Source organism: Myotis brandtii, unplaced genomic scaffold (assembly GCF_000412655.1).
Source record: "Myotis brandtii unplaced genomic scaffold, ASM41265v1 scaffold112, whole genome shotgun sequence".
NCBI classification, from domain to species: domain Eukaryota; kingdom Metazoa; phylum Chordata; class Mammalia; order Chiroptera; family Vespertilionidae; genus Myotis; species Myotis brandtii.
The window spans coordinates 3,676,282-3,698,370 of NW_005353838.1; the positions used below are offsets into that span (position 1 = coordinate 3,676,282).

General features: G+C 35.6%; 1 protein-coding gene and 1 pseudogene across 6 annotated transcripts in view; one reads left to right on the forward strand and one right to left on the reverse strand.

The window, feature by feature from the left end:
- Positions 1–22,089, forward strand: part of UBR3 (ubiquitin protein ligase E3 component n-recognin 3 (putative)) — a 186,019-nt gene that overhangs the window by 53,760 nt on the left and 110,170 nt on the right. For all 6 annotated transcript variants that reach the window (XM_014545642.1, XM_014545644.1, XM_014545646.1 and 3 more), the window contains exons 7-10: positions 852–982; positions 2,153–2,381; positions 11,162–11,341; positions 11,920–12,053. In XM_014545642.1, coding sequence (XP_014401128.1) covers positions 852–982; positions 2,153–2,381; positions 11,162–11,341; positions 11,920–12,053 — 674 coding nt within the window. The remainder of the gene's footprint in view (positions 1–851; positions 983–2,152; positions 2,382–11,161; positions 11,342–11,919; positions 12,054–22,089) is intronic.
- On the reverse strand, positions 13,843–18,128 carry LOC102247881 (annotated as a pseudogene).

Sequence of the window (22,089 nt, forward strand, 5' to 3'; positions counted from 1 at the left end):
GCGTCCTCAGGTGCCCGCCCCTTTCCGCGCGCGCCGGAGCCTCCGTACCTCTGCACTTTACTTTCGTAGCTCCTCTGAGTCTGTGTGCTCTTCTCTTTCCTTCTAGTTGTAGAATTTCCACTCAGCCAGCCTTCCTGTGGTTCTGGATGATGACCGTTCTGTCTTTTAGTTGTATTTTTGAAGTTGTTGTCGGAGGCAGCAATTTCCAGTGTTTTCCTATGCCGCCATCTTAGTCTCTCCTCCATTAAGTTTTATACCTATGTTTTCTTCTATGTAACTTATTTTTCAGATCTTATATTTAGGTCTTTGGTCCATTTTGAACTAATTTTTGTACATGGGGTCAAACTGTAATCCAGTTTCATTCATTTGCATTTGGTTTTCCAATTTTCCCAGCACCATTTATTGAAGAGATTATCTTTACTCCATTGTATGTTTCTGTCTCCTTTGTTGAAAGGTATCTGTTCATATGCATATGGTTTTATAGCTGGGCTCTCTATTTTGTTCCATTGATAATTATTACTGTTTTAAATTAGGTATCGTGAATATTGTTCTTGTAAGATTAATCTTAGTAGAAATTTTAGGTAAATGGTTTATGTTTAAGGATAAGTAATTATTTTTTAAGTAACTGCTTTATCTTAAAACATAGGGGTTAGTATCTTATTATTTATAAACTGTGGAGATTACAGAAATCTAGCTTGATATTGTAAATATTATCATTGAATTATTGAAAAGGTATCCTTAATGTTTAGATACATTTAGGTGTTTGGGGTTGATGGGTTATTAATGATAGTAAGGTTTAAATGAAATGAGAAACTTAAATCATTAGACGATAAATTTTTTTTTTAACACAGATCAATCCATAATGGATGTTTTGAAACATAAAAGTTTCCTAGAAGAACTATTGTTTTGGACTATAAAATATGAATTCCCCCAGAAGATGGTAACTTTCTTACTCAATATGCTTCCAGATCAAGAGTATAAGGTATATACATTTCCCCCCCCTTCCTTTCTGAACTTTGCTCCCTATTCTTTGCCCTTTCTCTACTAAATTTTAAAAATATATTTCTCAGCTGTGGCTTATTGTGTTGTAGCTCTGAGGACTGATATAACACTGTGAAAGAACATAGGGTCTGCAGAAGAAACATAGTATCAAAGATCTGTGGCAAAGCACCACTGTTAAACAGAATTCCTAAGGGTTGCCTTTCTGCATGGAACTTGATCCAAAGGAATGCTGGGTGACAAACATAAAAACAATTGCTCAAATAAATATGTTGTTACAAATTCTTCGAAGGAGAGGTACAGATGCTATGAGTATGTGTAATGGGGGCAATTGAATTTAGATTGTGGGGTTAGGTATGGGAAAACATGGAATTAGTAGCTGCCTGCCATAAAGTTAAATACAGAACAGTTATTGACTAATGTACTCATGTAGGTAGATGAAGTCTCTAGTCCCAGAGTGTCTGGACTCACCTGTTACCACTGTATAGTTATTGCAAAGTGACATAGCCTAGTGTATGAAAAAGAAAGTGAATCATGCTGTAGTTCTTTTTATGGCTTAGGAAATAAGGCCTCTTTAGGAGTAACACTTTAATAATGCCATTGTTTGGTGACGTTATAACTGCTTAGGAAAATAACAGAGGAAATAAATGTACATGTTACACAGAAAGAATATTTAGTCAAATTAGTGGTCTTTCTGAACAAATAGGAGAAGATATTTCTTTTGGAGTAATCACATTGACTCACTTGTTAAGTTATATGAAACCTGTGATAGTTTTTAGCTGAGACTTTAGATTTTGTTTTTAAAGTAGGTAGCACAGAACAAAGAGAAATATTTTGACAATAAATTGATTTATTTATGAGCATAGTGAGAATTTGTATTTTAAACTATGGTATTTGTAGTTGCTTTAAAATTTTAATAATTTAAAATGCCTATTAAATTTTTTTAACCATCAAAATATTTTGCTGATGTTTCAAAAAATGGGGAAATATGACTTAAGACTACTGTCATCATTGAAATTATTTTTTCAATGACCTTGGACATCATCACAAACTAATAATAGTTTAATATGGTTAATGTAATATATTGGAAAATGTGTAATAAAAGTCAAAGTTAAACTAATGTGGTTTTTTTTTCTATTTAAAACATTTACAGGTTGCTTTTACAAAAACTTTTGTTCAGCATTATGCTTTCATTATGAAAACACTGAAGAAAAGTCATGAATCAGACACGATGTCTAACAGAATTGTTCATATTAGTGTTCAGTTGTTCAGCAATGAGGAGCTGGCAAGACAGGTAACAGAAGAATGTCAGCTGCTGGATATTATGGTCACTGTGCTATTATACATGATGGAAAGTTGCCTTATTAAAAGTGAGCTACAAGGTAAACTCAGAATTATTTTCACTAGTTTTATTAGTATACTGTGTATACCTACTCTTAAAACCTCCTTGTGTGTTTAAAAATAGCTTTCAAAATATTATAAAATAGTGCATATTTGTAAAAGAAATTTTTGGAAAATTTTCAGTAACGTTTAAAACAAAACTTTAAAATCACCTGTAATTTAGAAGTCCCAGTCACCTAATGGATAAGGCATTGGCCTCCTAAAATCACCTGTAGTTTTGTTATTCACAAATAACTTGTTAACATTTTGGGATATTTTCTGCCATTTTGTATGATGATATTTATATGTATATATACATACATACTTAAAAATATGTTACCATAGTGTACATGTCAAGAATATGTGTTTTAATGGTTGTAGGCATTAATATCATATGGCTTTACTATAATTTAAACATTTCCTAATTAGATATGTTCCTTTTTTTATCATAAATTTTTTACTATCAGACATTTTACTATACCTATACTTTTTATAATGTAAAAGTTGAATAAATCTTGACTTTTCTGTGCTGCCATAGTGAGATTTTTGATTTTCTTATTTTGTGCCCACTATATGGTCGATACTCCTCAAATTGCCGTATATTTCTAGGACCTTATCACATTCTCATTTCTCTGAAGTCTTTCATCTTGACTTTACCTCCCTGTAATAATGTATATTATGTGAATGTTTGCTATGTATTAGGCACTGTGTGACTACTATTTGTATGTTGTTTTAATTAAACTTCTGAACAACCCTCTGAGATTGACATTGTTACTATCCCCACTTTAAAGATGAGTAAATTGAGGCGTAGTGAAGTTAGTTCATTTGCCATAGAGTATACAGCTAGTAAATGACAGAGCCAAGATTCAGAATTCATATCCTCTGATTCAGAATCTTTGTTCTTCACCATGACACAGCCAGGCCAACATTGATAAGACTGTCTTCTCTTGTTGGCACCTGGAGTTAACCTTTAAAATAACAACAACCAGTACTTCAGATTAAATCTTAGGACATTCCTATTTTCTGTAGTTGAGACTTGCTTTGTTCCAATGTTGCCTCCTTCTGCATATCAGCTCCTATTGTCTGTTTTCAGATGTGATACCATAGCCTGAAAATTGATATATGCTCAGTGGCAGGAGGCAGCCGATCAATAATTCTCTCTCATCATTGATGTTTCTATCTCTCCCTCTCCTTCCTCTCTGACATCAATAAAAAAATTAAAAAAAAAATAAAATAAAATAAAACAAAACTTTAAAATCACCTGTAATTTAGAAGTCCCAGTCACCTAATGGATAAGGCATTGGCCTCCTAAAATCACCTGTAGTTTTGTTATTCACAAATAACTTGTTAACATTTTGGGATATTTTCTGCCATTTTGTATGATGATATTTATATGTATATATACATACATACTTAAAAATATGTTACCATAGTGTACATGTCAAGAATATGTGTTTTAATGGTTGCAGGCATTAATATCATATGGCTTTACTATAATTTAAACATTTCCTAATTAGATATGTTCCTTTTTTTATCATAAATTTTTTACTATCAGACATTTTACTATACCTATACTTTTTATAATGTAAAAGTTGAATAAATCTTGACTTTTCTGTGCTGCCATAGTGAGATTTTTGATTTTCTTATTTTGTGCCCACTATATGGTCGATACTCCTCAAATTGCCGTATATTTCTAGGACCTTATCACATTCTCATTTCTCTGAAGTCTTTCATCTTGACTTTACCTCCCTGTAATAATGTATATTATGTGAATGTTTGCTATGTATTAGGCACTGTGTGACTACTATTTGTATGTTGTTTTAATTAAACTTCTGAACAACCCTCTGAGATTGACATTGTTACTATCCCCACTTTAAAGATGAGTAAATTGAGGCGTAGTGAAGTTAGTTCATTTGCCATAGAGTATACAGCTAGTAAATGACAGAGCCAAGATTCAGAATTCATATCCTCTGATTCAGAATCTTTGTTCTTCACCATGACACAGCCAGGCCAACATTGATAAGACTGTGTCTTCTCTTGTTGGCACCTGGAGTTAACCTTTAAAATAACAACAACCAGTACTTCAGATTAAATCTTAGGACATTCCCATTTTCTGTAGTTGAGACTTGCTTTGTTCCAATGTTGCCTCCTTCTGCATATCAGCTCCTATTGTCTGTTTTCAGATGTGATACCATAGCCTGAAAATTGATATATGCTCAGTGCAGGGCACATGCTTTATGTGTAATAATAGCTAGCTAATAATTATGATAGCTACTATCTTTTGAGCAGTCATTGTATGCTATGCTCTTTTCTCAGTACTTTATATGTATTATAGATATTGCTTTCTCCATTTTATAGATGAGGCAATTATGGCTTAGGGAGTTAAATCAATAGTTTATAGTATTACAGCTGTAAAGATGTACAGCTGGGTGTTTCACTTCAAAACTCATACTTTTGCCCACTGTGGGACTGTTTTCCCATTGTAGGTATAGTGGGAGAATAATACATTTTATACATTAAGCAATATACCTCTTCACTTCTTTAAAGGAAAATTTAAAATCCACTTTGTGTTATAGTTTTTCTATCTTCATGTAAGACGACCTTTTATTTCTTAGAGATTTAACTACTATATATATTGCTCTTTCTTTTATTTTTGAAAAGGCCTTTTAAAAAATAGTATTTTTAATTTATAAACAAGAAAACTTTTTAAATTTAGAAGTATCTGCTCTTTTGAAGAGAATCTGGAGTCTATTTTGTTGACTAAATGATTCTGCTGTGCTTACATTATATGGTTTTATTTGGTCTACAAAGAAGAATATTTGGGAAGAAGAATATTTGTATATGTGTCTGCCTCCCATTTTTTTCCCATAGGCAACTTTCCAGAGAGAGTTTTTGAATTTGTTTTGTTATCTCTAATCACTCAATAACTCACCTCAATCTAGTGTCTGCTTCCATCATTCTGTTGTTCTTTCTAAAATTGCCAACGACTCCAGTGGCCACATGTCCTATGTTCCCCAAACAGCCCCAAATTATGCCCGTTGTTCTGATATAGTTATTAATACAATCTCTTTTAGTCTCAAAAGAGTCCCAGTTTATATAATACATTACACTGTAGTCCTTTCTATGGCCTACATCAGGGGTGGGGAATCTTTTTTCTGCCAAGGGCCATTTGGATATTTATAATATCGTTCTTGGGCCATGCAACATTATCAACTTAAAAATTAGCCTGCTATATTTGGTCGAACATTTAATTAACTCACCACTCATGCCTTGACAGGGCCAGACCAAATGACTTCCATGGGCCAGATGTTCCCCACCCATGGACATGATGAAGAAATCAGTGGCCACTCTTTGGACCTTATCTTGTTTGATTTTCAGTAGCGTTTCACACTATTGATTTTCTGCTCTTTTTGTGGCCCAGTACTCTTTTCTACTTGTCATATTGATGTTGGTGTTTCTTGGCACTTGGTCCTGATATCTCTGCTCTTCTCATTTTCCCCATATTTTGTGAAATCATATTGCATGGTCTTATTTGTTTTCTATATATGCTTCCCTCCTAGTGCTGGAAATTGGTCTGTCCTGGAAATTCTTGTACAAGTTGAATGTTCTAGAAGCTAAATAGCTATAGGTAACTTTTCTAAGATCTTACATACAAATGTATTTTTTCTAGTAAATTACATTATTTCTAAGCCCAGGTCTAAAATTATCTTTAGCTGCTATGCTGTTTTTTCTACTTTTAAAAATAGTATAGCATTTCATAGTACATATTTATTGGTTTTATAAAAGCATCATAAGTTATTCTCATTTTTGCATGAGTAGTATTGGAATGAGCTTTAAATATATTAAATATAACTAGCCACAGATGTTACAACAGGATCTCTGTACTTTCTTTTTAATTTTTTTTTAACAGTCTCCATCTAACCTTTGCATAAATTGGAAGTTTTGTCTGTACTATTAGTAAATACAGGAGCTGACACAGTGAGAATTCAATGACCACAACAATAGCTGAAGATTTAAAGGAAAAAGCCTCACCCTGGCTGGTGTGGCGCCATTCTGTGCACTGAAATGTTGCTGGTTTGATTCCGGGGCAGGGTGTGCAGGAGGCAGCTGATCAATGTCTCCCTTTCACGTTGATATTTCTCTTTCTCCCTCTCTCTCTAAAAGTCAATAAAAAGATATATTTTTAAAAAAACAGGAAAAGCCTTGCCTTGGCTGGTGGTTCAGTTGGTTAGAGTGTCATCCCAATACACCAAAGTTTTGGGTTTGATTTCTGGACAGAGCACATCAATGATTCTCTCTCTCTTTTCTGTCCTTTCTCTAAAATCAATCAATAAATAAACATTTAAAAAAGATTTTTAAAAAAGGGAAGAGCATCTGCTAGTGACCCCTACATTACATTTTTATTTTGTTGTATTCATATCTACACCATACCACTGTGCTGTCCCAAACATAATTCATGACTTCAAATTCCTGAAATTTTACAGTTTGCCTTTTAAATCAGTCTGGGTAAAATGGGACTTAAAACCAGGTGTTGCATAACAACAGGAATATCTGTAGTTGCTAGAAAGCTCAGTTTGATCTCTGTCCTTCATATCAAACTTTATTGAATTAGATTCTTTCAGTGTCTATAAGCAACTCAAACACAATATGTCCACACCAAAAACTCAATATCTCTCTATCAAGCCTGCTTCATTTCTGTTATCTTGTATGTGCATGTATGTATATATGTATGTGTATATGTGTGTGTGTATGAGTACACAAATTTATGTTTTGGTACCACTGCATAATCATCTACACAGCTGCCTAACCTAAAAACCTAGGAGTCATTTCTGAGTTCTTGTTGCTCCTTGGTGATATATAGCGACTTGGTAATATAGTCTAAACATCTTAAAATAGCCACTTCTCTTTGTCTATGCATCTTCATGTCACCACCATAGTTCAAACAATAGTTATCTCTAGGCCTCTACCACTAGTTATCACCGCCATTCTTTAGTCACTCTCCACACTACACATCATGTCCCCTTTCTTACCACCTTGTCACCTTCCAGTGGCTTGCCATTCTCTTTACATGAACTTCAAACTCCTGAAGCTGATTTATAAGGATCTCTAGCCTCATTTCTGCCACCTATTCTTTGCATTCTTTGTCTCAGTGATTTTATCTTAAAAAAATAATTTTTATTGATTTGAGAGAGGAAGGGAGTAGGAGAGAGATATAAATATCAGTGATGAGAGAGAATCATTGATCGGTTGTCTCCTGCATGCCCCACACTGGGGACCAAGCCTACAACCCGGGCATGTGCCCGGACTGGGAATCTAACCATGCCCTCCTGGTTCATAGGTCGATGATCAACCGCTGACCCATACCAGCTGGGCCTCTTTTTTATTTTTTTTACAGCTTTGTCTACTTAGAACACCATTTCCTTCTCCATCCCTAATTTCTTTGGCTAATCTCTAATTCCTATTTTATTCTGTATATCTCAGTTTAAATATCTCTTCCTCAGGAGAGTCTTCCTGAATTGTAGACTAGTTTTATTTGTTCTTATGATGTCCTGTACTTTTCTTGTTATAGTCTCTATCATACCCACTGTCTTCTTAGATCTTAATCTCAGTGAAAAGAGAGACTATATAAGTCTTTTTTTAAAATAAAATTTTAAAAAATATTTTTATTGATTTCAGAGAGGAAGGGAGAGGGAGAAAGAGATAGAAACATCAATGATGAGAATCATTCATCGGCTGCCTCTTGGACACCCACTATTGGGGATCTAGCCCGCAGCCCAGGCATGTGCCCTGACTGAGAATCTAACTGTGACTTCCTGGTTCGTAGGTCAATGCTCAACCACTGAACCATACTGGCTGGGTGAAACTATATAAGTCGATTTATTTACCACTTTAATCTCAGAGCTTAATAGACTACCTGGTCCTCAGTAGGTACTCAATAAATAATTGTTGATGATTGACTCTCATTTAACATTGAATCATTACTCTCTAGTGATGAAAGTATGCAGGTAAAAATAGAAGTACTAATCATTTTATTTTATTAAAGATTCTAAGGTGTTTTTTATAAGATTAATATTTAAAGTAGTGTCAAAAATAGTGATTTTGAGTAATTATATTTTGCTTATTTATCTCTGTTTTTAATGAAATAGAACAGTGATCAATGTTTAAGTATATATATTTTTAAAATCCAAGCATCCCTAAGCACTCTCCCATCAATATCAATGGCTCACAACTACAGTGGCAGTAGTTGTCAGTCAGAGGCCTTTTCTGAATCTCAGGTGTTGGTTATTTATAGAAAGTCCCTTACTCCCTCTTCCTCATTCAGTTATACCCTCTCTCATCCTGTTGAGAAGCACTAAAAGAGAGTATACTTAACTTTGTGGGTCCTGTTCTTACATATAGTTAAATTTCAGTGTGAATAGAGTCCCCTTACTTGCCTCAAGTTCAGCAGCAAAGGCATCATAGTTGAGACTCAAATTCCACATGCTCATTTAGTTCTTACTTGTTTAAGTTCATACCTTGCAAAAATTAAAGCAGATACCAATCTTGCTAAAAGAAAGCAAGTATTCATATTAAACATCAAGAGTTGGAAAAATAATTTCATAGACTGAAACCCAAATTTAATGTATGGAAATTAAGAGGTTCAGTAGAAGCCCTTCTCACTTACGAGTTTGACAGTAGGTGGTTAGTTTAAAAAGTTGGTTAAAGTGAAGAATCATTAAAAATGATACATAGTGCTTTGGCCAGTTTGGCTCAGTGGATAGAGTGTCGGCCCTTGGACTGAAGGGTCCTGGGTTCGATTCTGGTCAGGGACATGTATCTTGGTTGCAGGCTTGATCCCCCATCCCAGTCCGGGAGGCAACCAATTGATGTGTCTTCTCCCATTGGTGTTTCTCTCTCTCTGTCTTTCCCTCTCCCTTCCACTCTCTCAAACAAAGAAAAAAAAAATCAATGGAAAAATATCCTCGGGTGAGGATTAACAACAAAAAGATACATTATCTTAAACAATGCATTTAACCTAAAACACAGAAATGCATGCTCATTTTCCAGTCTTAATTTTGGGCAAAGCATTTTTAGGGTATGGTTTGTTTGACTGAGTTCTTCGTCTTTTTTATATATATCACATCTGTATTGCATCATCTGTGATTTTCAGTTTCAGTTTCCTTAAAGTAGAATAGGAACATTAGATCTTAGTGGCTTCACTATGTCTAAAAATCTTTCTAGGCTTTTATGATTTTTTTCCTCCAAGATATTTTAGCATTTTCTCAGGCACCTTTATTGTCTCTTAAAAGCTTATGATCCAGTTTTTGTAATGTTTCTCTCTATGCTTTCATATTTCATCAGTTTATATACTTTTAATTTAAATTTTCTAATTATAATAAAAACAACAATTTATATGAACAGAAACGAAAACTGACTCTGGATAAGCATATACATACTTGGCTCTTACACTAGGCTTTTATACCAACCATTCTGTAAATTATGGCTATTAGGGTATTTTACAGTGGGATTGGGGGGATTGTTTGTCCAGTGAATCAGTTTAATTGGAATTGGTTAAGGAGCTAATAATGCATTTATGTGATAACTTCTATTAGTAAAGATTTTTGTAAAAAAAAAAAAAAGATTTTATATAAGCATACTCCCTCTCCAGCAATGTATTTACATTTTGAGGATTTTGCCCTGGCCTAGTAGATCAGTTGGTTATAGCATCATTCCGATATGCGAAGGTTGTGGGTTCAATCTCTGGTCTGGGCACATACAAAAAGCAACCAATGAATGCATAAGTAAGTGGAACAACAAATCGATGTCTCTGTCTGCCTCCCTCCTTTCCTCCTTTTCTCTCTCTCAAATCAACAAAAAAAGATTTAAAAACTGAAACTGTAAAAAATGTTTTTGAGGACTTTTTTAAGGCTTAAGTTTATGTGTGTTTTCTGTTCTTTCATTTTTGAAATACTGTTTTTGCTAAGAAATGGTATTTACATATTCTTTGAGTAGAAAGTAAATATATAGTTTAAATCACAGATTTGATAGCTAAGAAGGATGAGATTAATCTAGGAATAAAAATATTTATTGATTTGGACTGAAATATTGCATTATGTCATTGGAATCAAGAAAATAATATCTACACTAATAAAAGAGAAACATGCAAATTGGTGTCACTCTGCTATGCCCACCAGCCAATCAGATGAGTATGTAAATTAACCCAACAAAGATGGCGGTTAATTTGCATTCACAGGCGTGGAGCGAAGACTGTAGGCTCCAGCCAGAGTGAAGACTGAAGACTGAAAACTAAAGAGGCTTGGCTGCAGCAGAGAAGCCAAGCCTCGCTGCGGGCCACAGTGGAGAAGCCAGGCCTCGAGGCTCCTCGAGGCTTGGCTTCTCCACTCCGGCCGGAACAAAGGCCTGGGTCCCGGGTGCTGGAGGAAAACTAGTGCCAGCAGCCGGGGGAAGGAAGGCCTATTGCTCGAATCTTTGTGCAACGGGCTTCTAGTGGTTTTATAAACATAGTTAACTCAGTATCATATAATATGTTGGACATAATAGTAAACATTATTATAATGTGCTAAGTATTATGTTAACATTTCATTTAATTCCCTTAAGATAATGTCTTTTTCCATTTTACAGATGTGGAAATTGATTCAGAGTCTAACATGTTTAAAGCCATATAGATATTAAATGGAAAACTTGGTTTGAATTTAGGTATCTCTGAATCTAAAGTATATAATCTGTATCCTTGTAAAGTTTTTTTTTAAACTTATTTTTGGGCTGTGTGTGTTTGTTTTAGATGAAGAAAATAGTTTACATGTGGTAGTGAACTGTGGAGAAGCGTTGCTGAAGAATAACACTTATTGGCCTCTTGTCAGTGATTTTATTAATATTCTTTCTCATCAAAGTGTGGCTAAGAAATTTTTGGAGGACCATGGTCTGTTAGTTACATGGATGAACTTTGTATCTTTCTTTCAAGGTATGAATTTTATTTTTTTGTTAATTTCTTTAGTTTACCAAATGCTTAATGCGGAGCTATCAACTACTAATTAAAAGATAATAGCACATTATTTGGTTACATGTGAAGTGTCTCATTTTAATTAATTGATATTTGTAAATACTTTAATAAAGTATTCACGAAGATACATCAGAGTTATAAAAATGTCAAAATATTTAAAAGGAAACAGGAGAATAAGAATGTAATTTTTTTAGTATTTTAAACCATTATTCTGGAAGTTTCTATTCTCTAAGAAGATTCATAATGCTTTCATAAAAATTTCAACTAGCATCAATTAAAATAATTTTGACTTTTTAATTTAATACATTCAATTATGTTATATAAGAGACAATTTGCAAAGTATTTATAAGAAAATCTAGTTTGTAAAGAATTCCAAAAGGACTAGATTGTTATATTTTTAATAATTTACTTATTTCTATACATATTGCTATTTGTGTGTATATTAGAATATGTTTGGTACTAGGAAGTATTTTATTTGATTTTTAATAGGAAATATTATTTTCATTAATAAGGCTTATATCTGTTTTAATTTTTGTAAGGTATGAACTTAAACAAGCGAGAACTAAATGAGCATGTGGAATTTGAGTCTCAGACCTACTATGCTGCCTTTGCTGCTGAACTTGAGGCATGTGCACAGCCAATGTGGGGGCTTTTATCACATTGTAAAGTGAGGGTATGTTAATTTCTATAAATACCTTTATAATAATTAAGAAAAAAGATGTGAAAACATTTATTTGTATACATATGTATAATAAGGTTGCAATGTTTAGTTCTGAACTCACCTCTATGAAAGCTGACTTGAGACAGTAACTATTTTTCTTAGACAGGCTGGACTTCATTTATATTATCAAATCTTTCCAGCCTTCCCTTGTTGTGAATATAAATCTCTGCACTCATCTTTATTGTTTCATTTTACCCATTTTCAGTTAGTTGCCTGATTTGTCTTGTCTTTCAAGGGATGAGGATAGTTATCAATAAAGTTTACACTTTTAAGATTCCAAGCACAAAATCAGCATACATTTTATACAAATTCCAGTTGTTTATAAACAAAATCTAAAGGTAACATAGCAGCAACATAAATTCTTTTAATTGGATAAGAAAATGCTTATTTGTAATTGTGTGTATTTATGTCTTTCTATACAAACACCTATTTTACTTTTGTATTTTGAAGTATTGGTTTGATGGGACTCCAGAATCCTTGGATAATCCAGAAAAATGGAATTCCCCAATCCTTAAACTAAGAACGTGACTAAGATTTTGCTTTATGGATACCAGGAAGTCCAGCCTGCATACCTGTACCAATAAGCATGCTGGACAAGATTTTATAGTAGAAATATTTTGAAACTCTGGATTCCAGTTGGGTACTGCCTCTTTCTAATTAGGTGACTTGGCCTGCTCATATTAAACTACTTGAACTTCGCAGTCTCAGTCTTTATCCTTATTTTTAAAAAAGCAAAATGAAGGACAGCAAAGCCTGAACTTCTTCACAGGGTTATTATGAGGCTCTCTTCCATATACTCTTTAAGTGTATATGTTTCTTTAAGCAGATTTATATTTTCTCTCATGACTTCAGCTATTTTCTGAATGCAGATGAGTCACAACTTGATTGCTGTCCTACTAGGTTCAAATTTCCAACAGCTCTGGCTACTCATGTAGATAGATCTCCTTATTAGGTACATGTTTTCTCAGGTCCCTAACTAACTTTTAAAATCATCTGTTCATACTGCGTTCTTTATATTACTTAATGGTATCTTAAATGATGCAATTAGCTAGTATAGAAACCTTCTCCCATTGCTGTACCAGCCTTGTTTAACCTGTATAAGATGCCATGAATTCTCTTTTCCATTCCAGAAATATCTCCCTCCCACTTCTTTCCTCTCTTAATTTATTTCTGTATATTTAAAAAATCTGGGTTGTTAAGGCAATTTCTTAAATTGTTTTTCTGCCTTTGATTCTTCTTTTTGTATTCCATCCCAATACTTAAGTTACTTTTCTAAGTTCTGTGGATATCTCTTCTCTGCTTAAAAATTACTCAACTTCTCATCTGTCTCCAGGATAATGTTTGAGTTTTCTATAGAGGCATTTAAGATTCTACACAATTTGCCCTCAACTTGTTTCTCTTAATTCACCTTCCTACCTACTTGCCTTCATTGGATTACCATTCCTCAGCATGCAATGTTCTTTTTAAAAAATTTAACAGTCATGTCTCTTACTTTACTAATTCTCAAAATGTATGGTTCCTTTTTACATACATATACACACAAACACTTTTAAACATAAATACCAAATTCAAGAGAATCAGATGGATAGATAAATTCAGGAAGCCAAATTCAGTATAAAAGAAAAGGACAGTCACCAAATTTTATAAATGATCTTCTGAACATCTTCTCTGGACATTGAGCTTGATATGTTATTTTAAATGTCCCATGTCACATGGTCCACAAGGTTTTCCTTTAGGATTCTGAAGTAATCAGTAGCCATACTTGTTATTAAGATGGGTTCCGTCATCTCCACTTTGACCTTGAGGTGGGACCCACACATAGTAGTCTGGGAATTTGGAGGAAAGTGTTGGTAGAAGTTTACCTGGACTGGAGCTTTCTTTTTCTTCATTCTTTGATGTTGAGGGTTCTTCACATCATGCAGCTGTTTCACCAATCTCTTGATAATCTTTATTCTATTCCATTTGGCTGAGTAGAAACATGTTTCCATGCTGTTTTGTTTCTTTAAAACATGTGAGATCTGTGGGAGGGTTCATTTTCTGCACTGCTTCCTCTGACCCTCTCTCCTGATGTAGTTTACTGCTTCCAGCCTCCAGTTATTTTTTTTCCTCCCTGATCCTTCCTTTTTTCAAAAATTTTTATCTTTATTGTTGAAAGTATTACAGATGTCCCTAGTTTTCCCCATTGACCCCCTCCACCCATGACCCACCCCCGAAGGCCATCACCACACTATTGTCTGTGTCCATGTGTTATGCATATATGCATTATATGTTCTTTGGTTAATCTCTCCCCACCTGCCCACCAACCCACCCCTGCCTTCCCTCTGAGATTCATCAGTCTGTTCCATGCTTCAGTGTCTCTGGATCTATTTTGTTCATCCATTTATTTTGTTTATTAGATTCCACATATGAGTGAGACCATGTGATACTTTATCTGACTGACTTATTTTGCTTATCATAATACTCTCTAGGTCCCTCCATGCTATTTCAAAATGTAACAAATTCTTTTTTCAGCTGTGTAGTATTCCATGGTATAGATATACCACAATTTTTTTATTCGCTCATATACTGGTGGGCATTTGGACAGTTTCCAGATCTTAACTATTATAAATTGGGCTGCTGTGAACATAGGGGTTCAGATATTCTTTCTGAGTGGGATATTCTACTTGAAGTGGGATCACTGGTCAAATAGCAGTTCCATATTTAATTTTTTGAGGAACTCCACAGTGGCTGCACCAGTCTGCATTCTCATCAGCAGTGTACTAGGGTTCCCTTTTCTCCACGTCCTCGCCAGCACTTGTCAGTTGTTGATTTGTTGATGGTAGCCATTCTGACAGCTGCGAGGTGATATCTCATAGTTGTTTTAATTTGCATCTTTCTGATGATTAGTGATCTTTTTTTTAAAAAAATATATTTTATTGATTTCTTACAGAGAGGAAGGGAGAGGGATAGAGAGTTAGAAACATCGATGAGAGAGAAACATCGATCAGCTGCCTCTTGCACATCCCCTACTGGGGATGTGCCCGCAACCCAGGTACATGCCCTTGACCGGAATCGAACCTGGGACCCTTGAGTCCGCAGGCCGACGCTCTATCCACTGAGCCAAACTGGTCAGGGCTGATTAGTGATCTTAAGCATTTTTTTCATATCTCTTGTCCACTTAGGCGAGGTGCTTTGCCAAATTTTTAATTGGATTGTTTCTCTTCCTTTTGTTAAGTTGTATGAGTTCCTTATATATTTTGGAAATTAATCCCTTATCAGATATATCATGGGCAAATATATTCTCCCATACAGTGGGCTCCCTTTTCATTTTGTTGATGGTTTCTTTTGCTGTGGAGAGGCTTTATATTTCGATGTAGTTCCATTTGGTTATTTTCTCCTTTGTTTCCCTTGCCCTAGGAGATGTATCTGTAAAACATATTGTCATGGGAGATGTCTGAGATTTTGCTGCCTATGGTTTCTTTTAGGATTTTTATGGTTTCACAACTTACATATAAGTCTTTTATTCATTTTGAGTTTATTCTTGTGTATTGTATAAGCCGGTGGTTTAGTTTCATTTTTTTGCATGCACCTGTCCAATTTTCCCAACACCATTTATTGAAGAGACTTTCTTTACTCCATTGTATGCCTTTGCCTCCATTGTCAAATATTAATTGAGAATAATTGCTTGAGTTGATTTCTGGGTTCTCTGTTCTGATTCATTGATCTGTTCTTGTGCCAGTACCAGGCTGTTTTGATTACAGTAGCTAAGTTTGTTGTGGCTATTTGTGTTTTTTTTTTTTTTTCCATATAAATTTTTTGAGTATTTGTTCTAGATCTGTGAAATATGCTGTTGGTATTTTAATAGGGATTGCATTGAACCCATAGAATGCTTTGGGTAGTATGGATATTTTAATGATGTTAATTCTATCAATCTATGAACAAGGTATATTCTTCCACTTGTTTATATCTTCCTCTATCTGTTTTCAATGTCCTGTAGTTTTCTGAGTACAGGTCTTTTACCTCCTTAGTTAAGTTAATCTTAATTTTTTGTTGCAATGGTAACTGGGATTTTTTAAAAAATTTCTCCTTCTGTGAGTCCATTATTGGTGTATAAAAATATTGATTTCTGGATGTTAATTTTATATCCTGCTATATTTCCAAATTCATTTATTAAATCTAGCAGTTTTTGTGTGGAATCTTTAGGGTTTTATATGTACAATATCATATCATCTGTGAATAATGACAGTTTTACTTTCTTTCTGATCCTCCTTTTCTTTCTCCTCTTTCCCCTCTTCTTCTAACTTAGGCTCAGCCTTCATTCTCATTAGAATTGGAGGGAGTTCAGGACGCTTAGGGGGTATCTTTCCTACTGTTCCAGTTTTTAATTTGAATTTGTGTTCTTCTTTCATGACACCAAAGAAAGGAAGATGTAAACTTTTTAGCTTATTTTTCAGCATCTATAGTCTGACTTTTAGTCCTTTTTAGTTCCAGAATCTCTGCTGGCTTTACAGTTTTTGTCAGTCCTTTAAGTCTCTGTTGTTCTTTCCTCAGTTCAAAAGTTCTCAGGTGAAGTTTCTTCCAGGACACACCATCCAGTGCATTCCCTGTTCATTTAAGACATGTACGCATCTAAAGAGTCCTGAGGTGGTGACTTTCATAGAGCTTTGCTTGAGGCTTTCAGTCTCTCAGAAATTTCAGAGTTCTTTTTCAGCATCATTCAACTTTGCAACCAATGATTCAAAGGTCTCTGGCTTTTCATCAAACCTTCCCAGCCTTCTTCATTTAGACTCTAGAAGCTTCTTTTCAACCAGGCCAGTCCAATCAAGAAGTATGTCATCATCATTGTCATAAAAGTCTTCCTCTTCTCAGTTCTTCACTTTCCTTTTGTGAGACACTGTCTCCTGCCTCAGAAATCCCAAAGTATCGAGGATTGGACAGGCTTCCAGTGAGCACTGGATCATTGCTTCTTTTTTCTTTCCCGAGTGTACAGCCTTAGCCACCTATTGTTTTCCAGTGGAATCATCCACAGGTAATCTAACTCTGTAGAGCCAAGTGCTGTGTCCCTGTTTATCAAATTCATATTCTATTTCTCGGTCAAAAATAAACCTTTGGAGAATCTTTTTTGAATCCTTTGTATAAAAGGCCTGCCTTGCCCTAGCCGGTTTGGCTTAGTGGATAGAGCATCAGCCTGTGGACTGAAGGGTCCCAGGTACAATTTCAGTCAGGGGCACATGCCCGGGTTGCAGGCTCGATCCCCAGTGTGGGGCGTGCAGGAGGCAACTGATCAATGATTCTCTCTCATCATTGATGTTTCTATCTCTCTCTCCCTCTCCCTCTCCTTGCTCTCTGAAATCAATAAAAAATTTATTCAGCCTTTCCTGCTGAAATTCTATAACAATGGGGTTCTCTTCAGCCTCCTGATCTACAGCATCTTTTCCCATTCCCCAAGTGCACCCCATTTCATCTTGACTACTAGTATTTCTCTTCCTTTTAGTGGTTTCCCTTTCCTCATCTTCATTTGAGTTTTTCCCTTTATCTTTTCAAACATCATTTGTTGCTTCTTGCCCAATTCCTTCAATTGTGTTACTGTCAACTTGGATTCTACCTCTTGGTCTTCCTCTGGTCCCTAAAAAGAAAGAGCCAAGTGCTGCACAGAAATGAAGAACATGTCCGACTTGGAGCTGACAATCGGTGTGGGGTGGGATGTAAGTCTTGTTGAGAAAGGTGCTGTGGGTGCTTCCCAGGTCATAGAGGTAGGAATCAGGCCCATAGCCATTGCATTCTCCATCGGGGCTGGACACCCCAGGCTATAGCACAGCGTGGTACCCAGACACTGAAGGGTGTTCCTTGCACATGTTGCAGCTAGACAACCTCCCGAAAAGGCAATAACTGTTACCTTTCAAGTTATGGGTGAAAGGATCTTGCTGCCCTTCAGGTTTGTAGTCTGTAGGGGGCCATGGTTGGGTCTGCCTAATGGCAGCTCTTGGTAAGGGGGGAGCCCAGGCTGGGCCCCCAAGAACAGGAGCCACTGTGGGTCGCCACCTGCATTGTTCTTTCTCTACTTCTATGCTCTTTTCTAAGCTAGTCCCTTTTTTGGCATATGCTCTTTCATCCTCTCTGCTTAGTCCAGTGCTTCTTTTACATGAAAATCACCTGGGAAGCTTTAAAATTACATGCGCCTAAGCCCCACTGTCAGAGATTTAGATTTAATTGATGTGCAGTAGGATCTCAGCAGTGATTCTAATGATTGTGAAGAACCACTAGTGTTAGCTCTTCAAAAATTCTACTTATAAGACTCAACTTATATGTAATCTGCTCATTTAAGTTCTTTTAGTTAGATTTATATGTATTACCTTGTTAATCTCTATATACTTTATTATAAACTGTCATATAATATGTGATTTGTTTGTTCATTCAAAATGTTTATTGAATGCTATTCTGTGCTAGAGAGTATCTAGATTCTTGGGTTTTTGATGTTGAAAAGTAGACTTGGTTCTTTCTCTCATGGAGCAGTCTAATAGGGGAGATAGACATTAAGTAAATAAACAAGTAGCTTTACTTTGTAAACTTCTCTAAGTACTTTATAGAATAATAACAGATTGCTGTGATGGTAGGATCTCAGACTGATTAGATGTGAGGATCTGTGAAGGTCTTTCTGAAGAAAGATTACGTAGGTACCAGCTATGTGAACAATAAAACGGGTTATCGGGGTAGTAGGAGAGATAGACTGGAATAGCCTGCCTCCAGTGATTGGTCCTTTTAAGGAATTTGTGGCTAGAGCGACAGAGTAGAACATGGAGTTGGAGAGAGTGGCAGGGATCAGATTATTAAAGCAGTTCCTTATAGATCATGTTAATGAATCTTGGATTTAATTTTAAGGAGAAGCCAGTGAAGATTTTTAAACAGAGGTTTGATCTGATCAGATATATACTTAAGAGATCATTGTAGTTTTGGGAAGACTGATTGAGGGGGATGTGGAGAGCATCAGGACTAGAAGCAAATAAACCAATTAAGATGCTGTGATAATAGTCTAGATAGGACATTCAGCTTTGAAATTCAAGGTATATTCAAGATGCCCTTTAGATATTGAAGATGTATTTTGGAGATAGAATCAATAGGCTTAGTGATGGATTGTATGTTGTTGATGAGTGAGAGAGAAAGACTTTTGGGTAACTAGGTACAGAAATAGAAAAGATTGATAGAAAAAGTAGGTTTAAAAAGATTAGAGTTAGTTTTAGATGTGCTAAGTTTGAGATGCCTATGAAACATCCAAGTGGAAATAGTGAATAGGCAGCTGGAATATATGAGGTAGAATGAGCTAGAATAGATGGCTATATGAGTTTTGTGCTCAGAGAAGGAGTCTGGACTAAGGTTATAAATTTTAGACCCTTGGGCATATAGATGATATTTATCATTGGCAATGGGATGAGATAAAGTAGGAAGAGAAGAGCAATGGACTCTGAAGAAACAACTAACATTTGGATATGGAGGGAATGAGAAAAACCAGAAGAATTCAGTGTCATGTAAGCCAACGGAAGACAGTGATTTAGGAGGGAGGATTGATACGATGTTGATAATAAAAAGACATTATTTTAGGAGGTGCCAACAGTTTTGAGGATGACTTTGGATTATGAAGCTGAGGTTACATAATAATGAGAAATCATTGTTTCCAGGCAGTAATTTATATATTTTAAGTTATTTACTTCAGAGAGGAAGGGAAAGGGAGAGAGAGATAGATACATCAGTGATGAGAGAGAATGATTAATCGGCTGCCTCCTGCATGCCCCACACTGGGGATTGATCCTACAAGCCGGGCATGTGCCCTGACCGGGAATTGAACTGTAGCCTCCTGGTTTATAGGTTGATGCTCAACCACTGAGCCACGCCTACCGGGCAGTAGTTTATTTTTATTTATTTTTAGCTCTGAAGGCCAGGATTGCAATGTGTTACGGTTCCCTTAATCTGTAAAGTGAGAGAAGAGAGAGAAAGCAAGTTCATATTGTCCTGGTAGTATCTGAGACAGTAGTGTCTTGGTCCTAGATAAGATGATCTCTTGAGCACTTACAGTTTGCCAGACATTGTTCTTTACACTGTATTCTTGAGGTTATATTCTTACTTAATCCACATACCATCTCTAATGAAGTAAATAGTATCATCCCTTTCTTTCATAGGTTAAATAACTTGTCCAAGTTCACAAAACTACAAGTGAAAGCTGAGTTTGAAACAAATTCATCGGATTTTACAATCAGTGCTCTTTACCGCTTTATTATAATTGTCTCTTAAGCAAGAATGTCTTTAGCAGCAGTGTTGTCAGGTTTTAGAAATGTAAACTAGAAGAAAGACTATTATTTAAGGGGGGGGAAAACTATTTCTTTGTGTTTATATTCTCTAATTAGAAAATTGAAAACTAAAAGATTAGCAATCAAAACGGGAACTTCACCTGATAGCTTACTTTGTATGATTGCCCTGAATTCTGTTTGGTTGTTGAAAATGGTAAGAGCTAGTTAAAACAGTAGTGCTAGATTATTTAATAACAGATAGAATGGATAAAGGATGGCTCATTTCTAGAATATTATTAATTTTTGCTTTTTGAACAGAACAAACAAGCTATAAAATCTCCACCTAGTGGCAACTTTGGGTTACTGCATACTTGACAGAAGTGTCTGGCCTTGTCTCTGGGACACTTAACTGCTTAGAAGTGTAGTCAGAAGTAGTGCTAGACTATGACACAGAGCATTTTATTTATTTATTTTTTGACACAGAGCATTTTACATACATTATTTCATTTGCTACTTCATAACAGTACTAGGAAGTAAGTAGTATTAATTCCCATTTTTACAAATGAGAAACGGAGACTCATACAATTTAAGTAATTTGCCAAAGATGATAAACTAACAAGTAGTTAGCATGCATACTAAATTTTTTTTGAGTGGGTGTGTTAGTGGTGAGGAGATGGGAGAGAGATCATCTGAACAGATTATTAAATATGCTATATTTAGGAATGGAATAAACTGCCCACTTTTTAAGAGTCTTGATACCCACTTTTTAAATTATTCTCCAAAGGGATTGTGTCAGTTTACATTAGTGTTGAGAAGGAATAATGGTACTCTTTTGTCCAAATCCTTGATAAAATAGGAGAACATTTGGTTTTTAAAGTTTCTTTAGTCATGAATTATCTACCAGTTAGTTTGGTTATGACAGATTATTTATTGTAATTTATAAGTGCCATTATATTTTTTCCTGTAAGAGATGGGAAACAGAATGTGCTTTAAAAGAATATCTCTATATAAAAGCCTAAACAACCGAACAACAGAACAACTAGTTGACTGGTCGCTATGATGCTCACTGACCACCAGGGAGAAGATGCTGAATGCAGGAGCTGCCCCCTGGTGGTCAGTGCACTCCCACAGTGGGAGCACAGCTCAGCCAGAAGCTTCCCAGGCAGCACTACCAAGCAGCGGCAGTGGCAGGCACAGCAGGGCTGGGATGGGTAGGAGTGGTGCCCAGCCCTAGCTGGGGCTCCTCCCCAGCTGCCTGCTGCTTCGGGCACTACTACATCTCTCGGGGGACATCGGACTGCCGGTTTCGGCCGATCCTCAAAACTGGCAGTCCGATGTCCTGGAATGTGAGAGGGCACAGGCCAGGCCGAGGGACCCCACAGGTGCACGAATTTGTGCACTGGCCTCTAGTATTTTTATAAAGATAAATATTTATAAATGGGATAGATTAGAACAGAGTGACTATCGGCAAGGAAACTAGATAAGTGATACTTGGTTTGGATCGTAGCAGAAATAGGTGGAAATAGGAGTGAACTTACGAGATAATAATATCAAGGAAGAATTAACAGGACATGGAGACTGAGCAGGATGAAGAAGTCAACAATGAATGTGAAACTTAGCTTTCTTTAGAGGCCCAGAGTAATTTACATATGTAAAAAGATATTTACATATATATTTAAAATTCACATAACATAAAATTCACCATTTTAACCTTTTAAAAGTGTACAGTT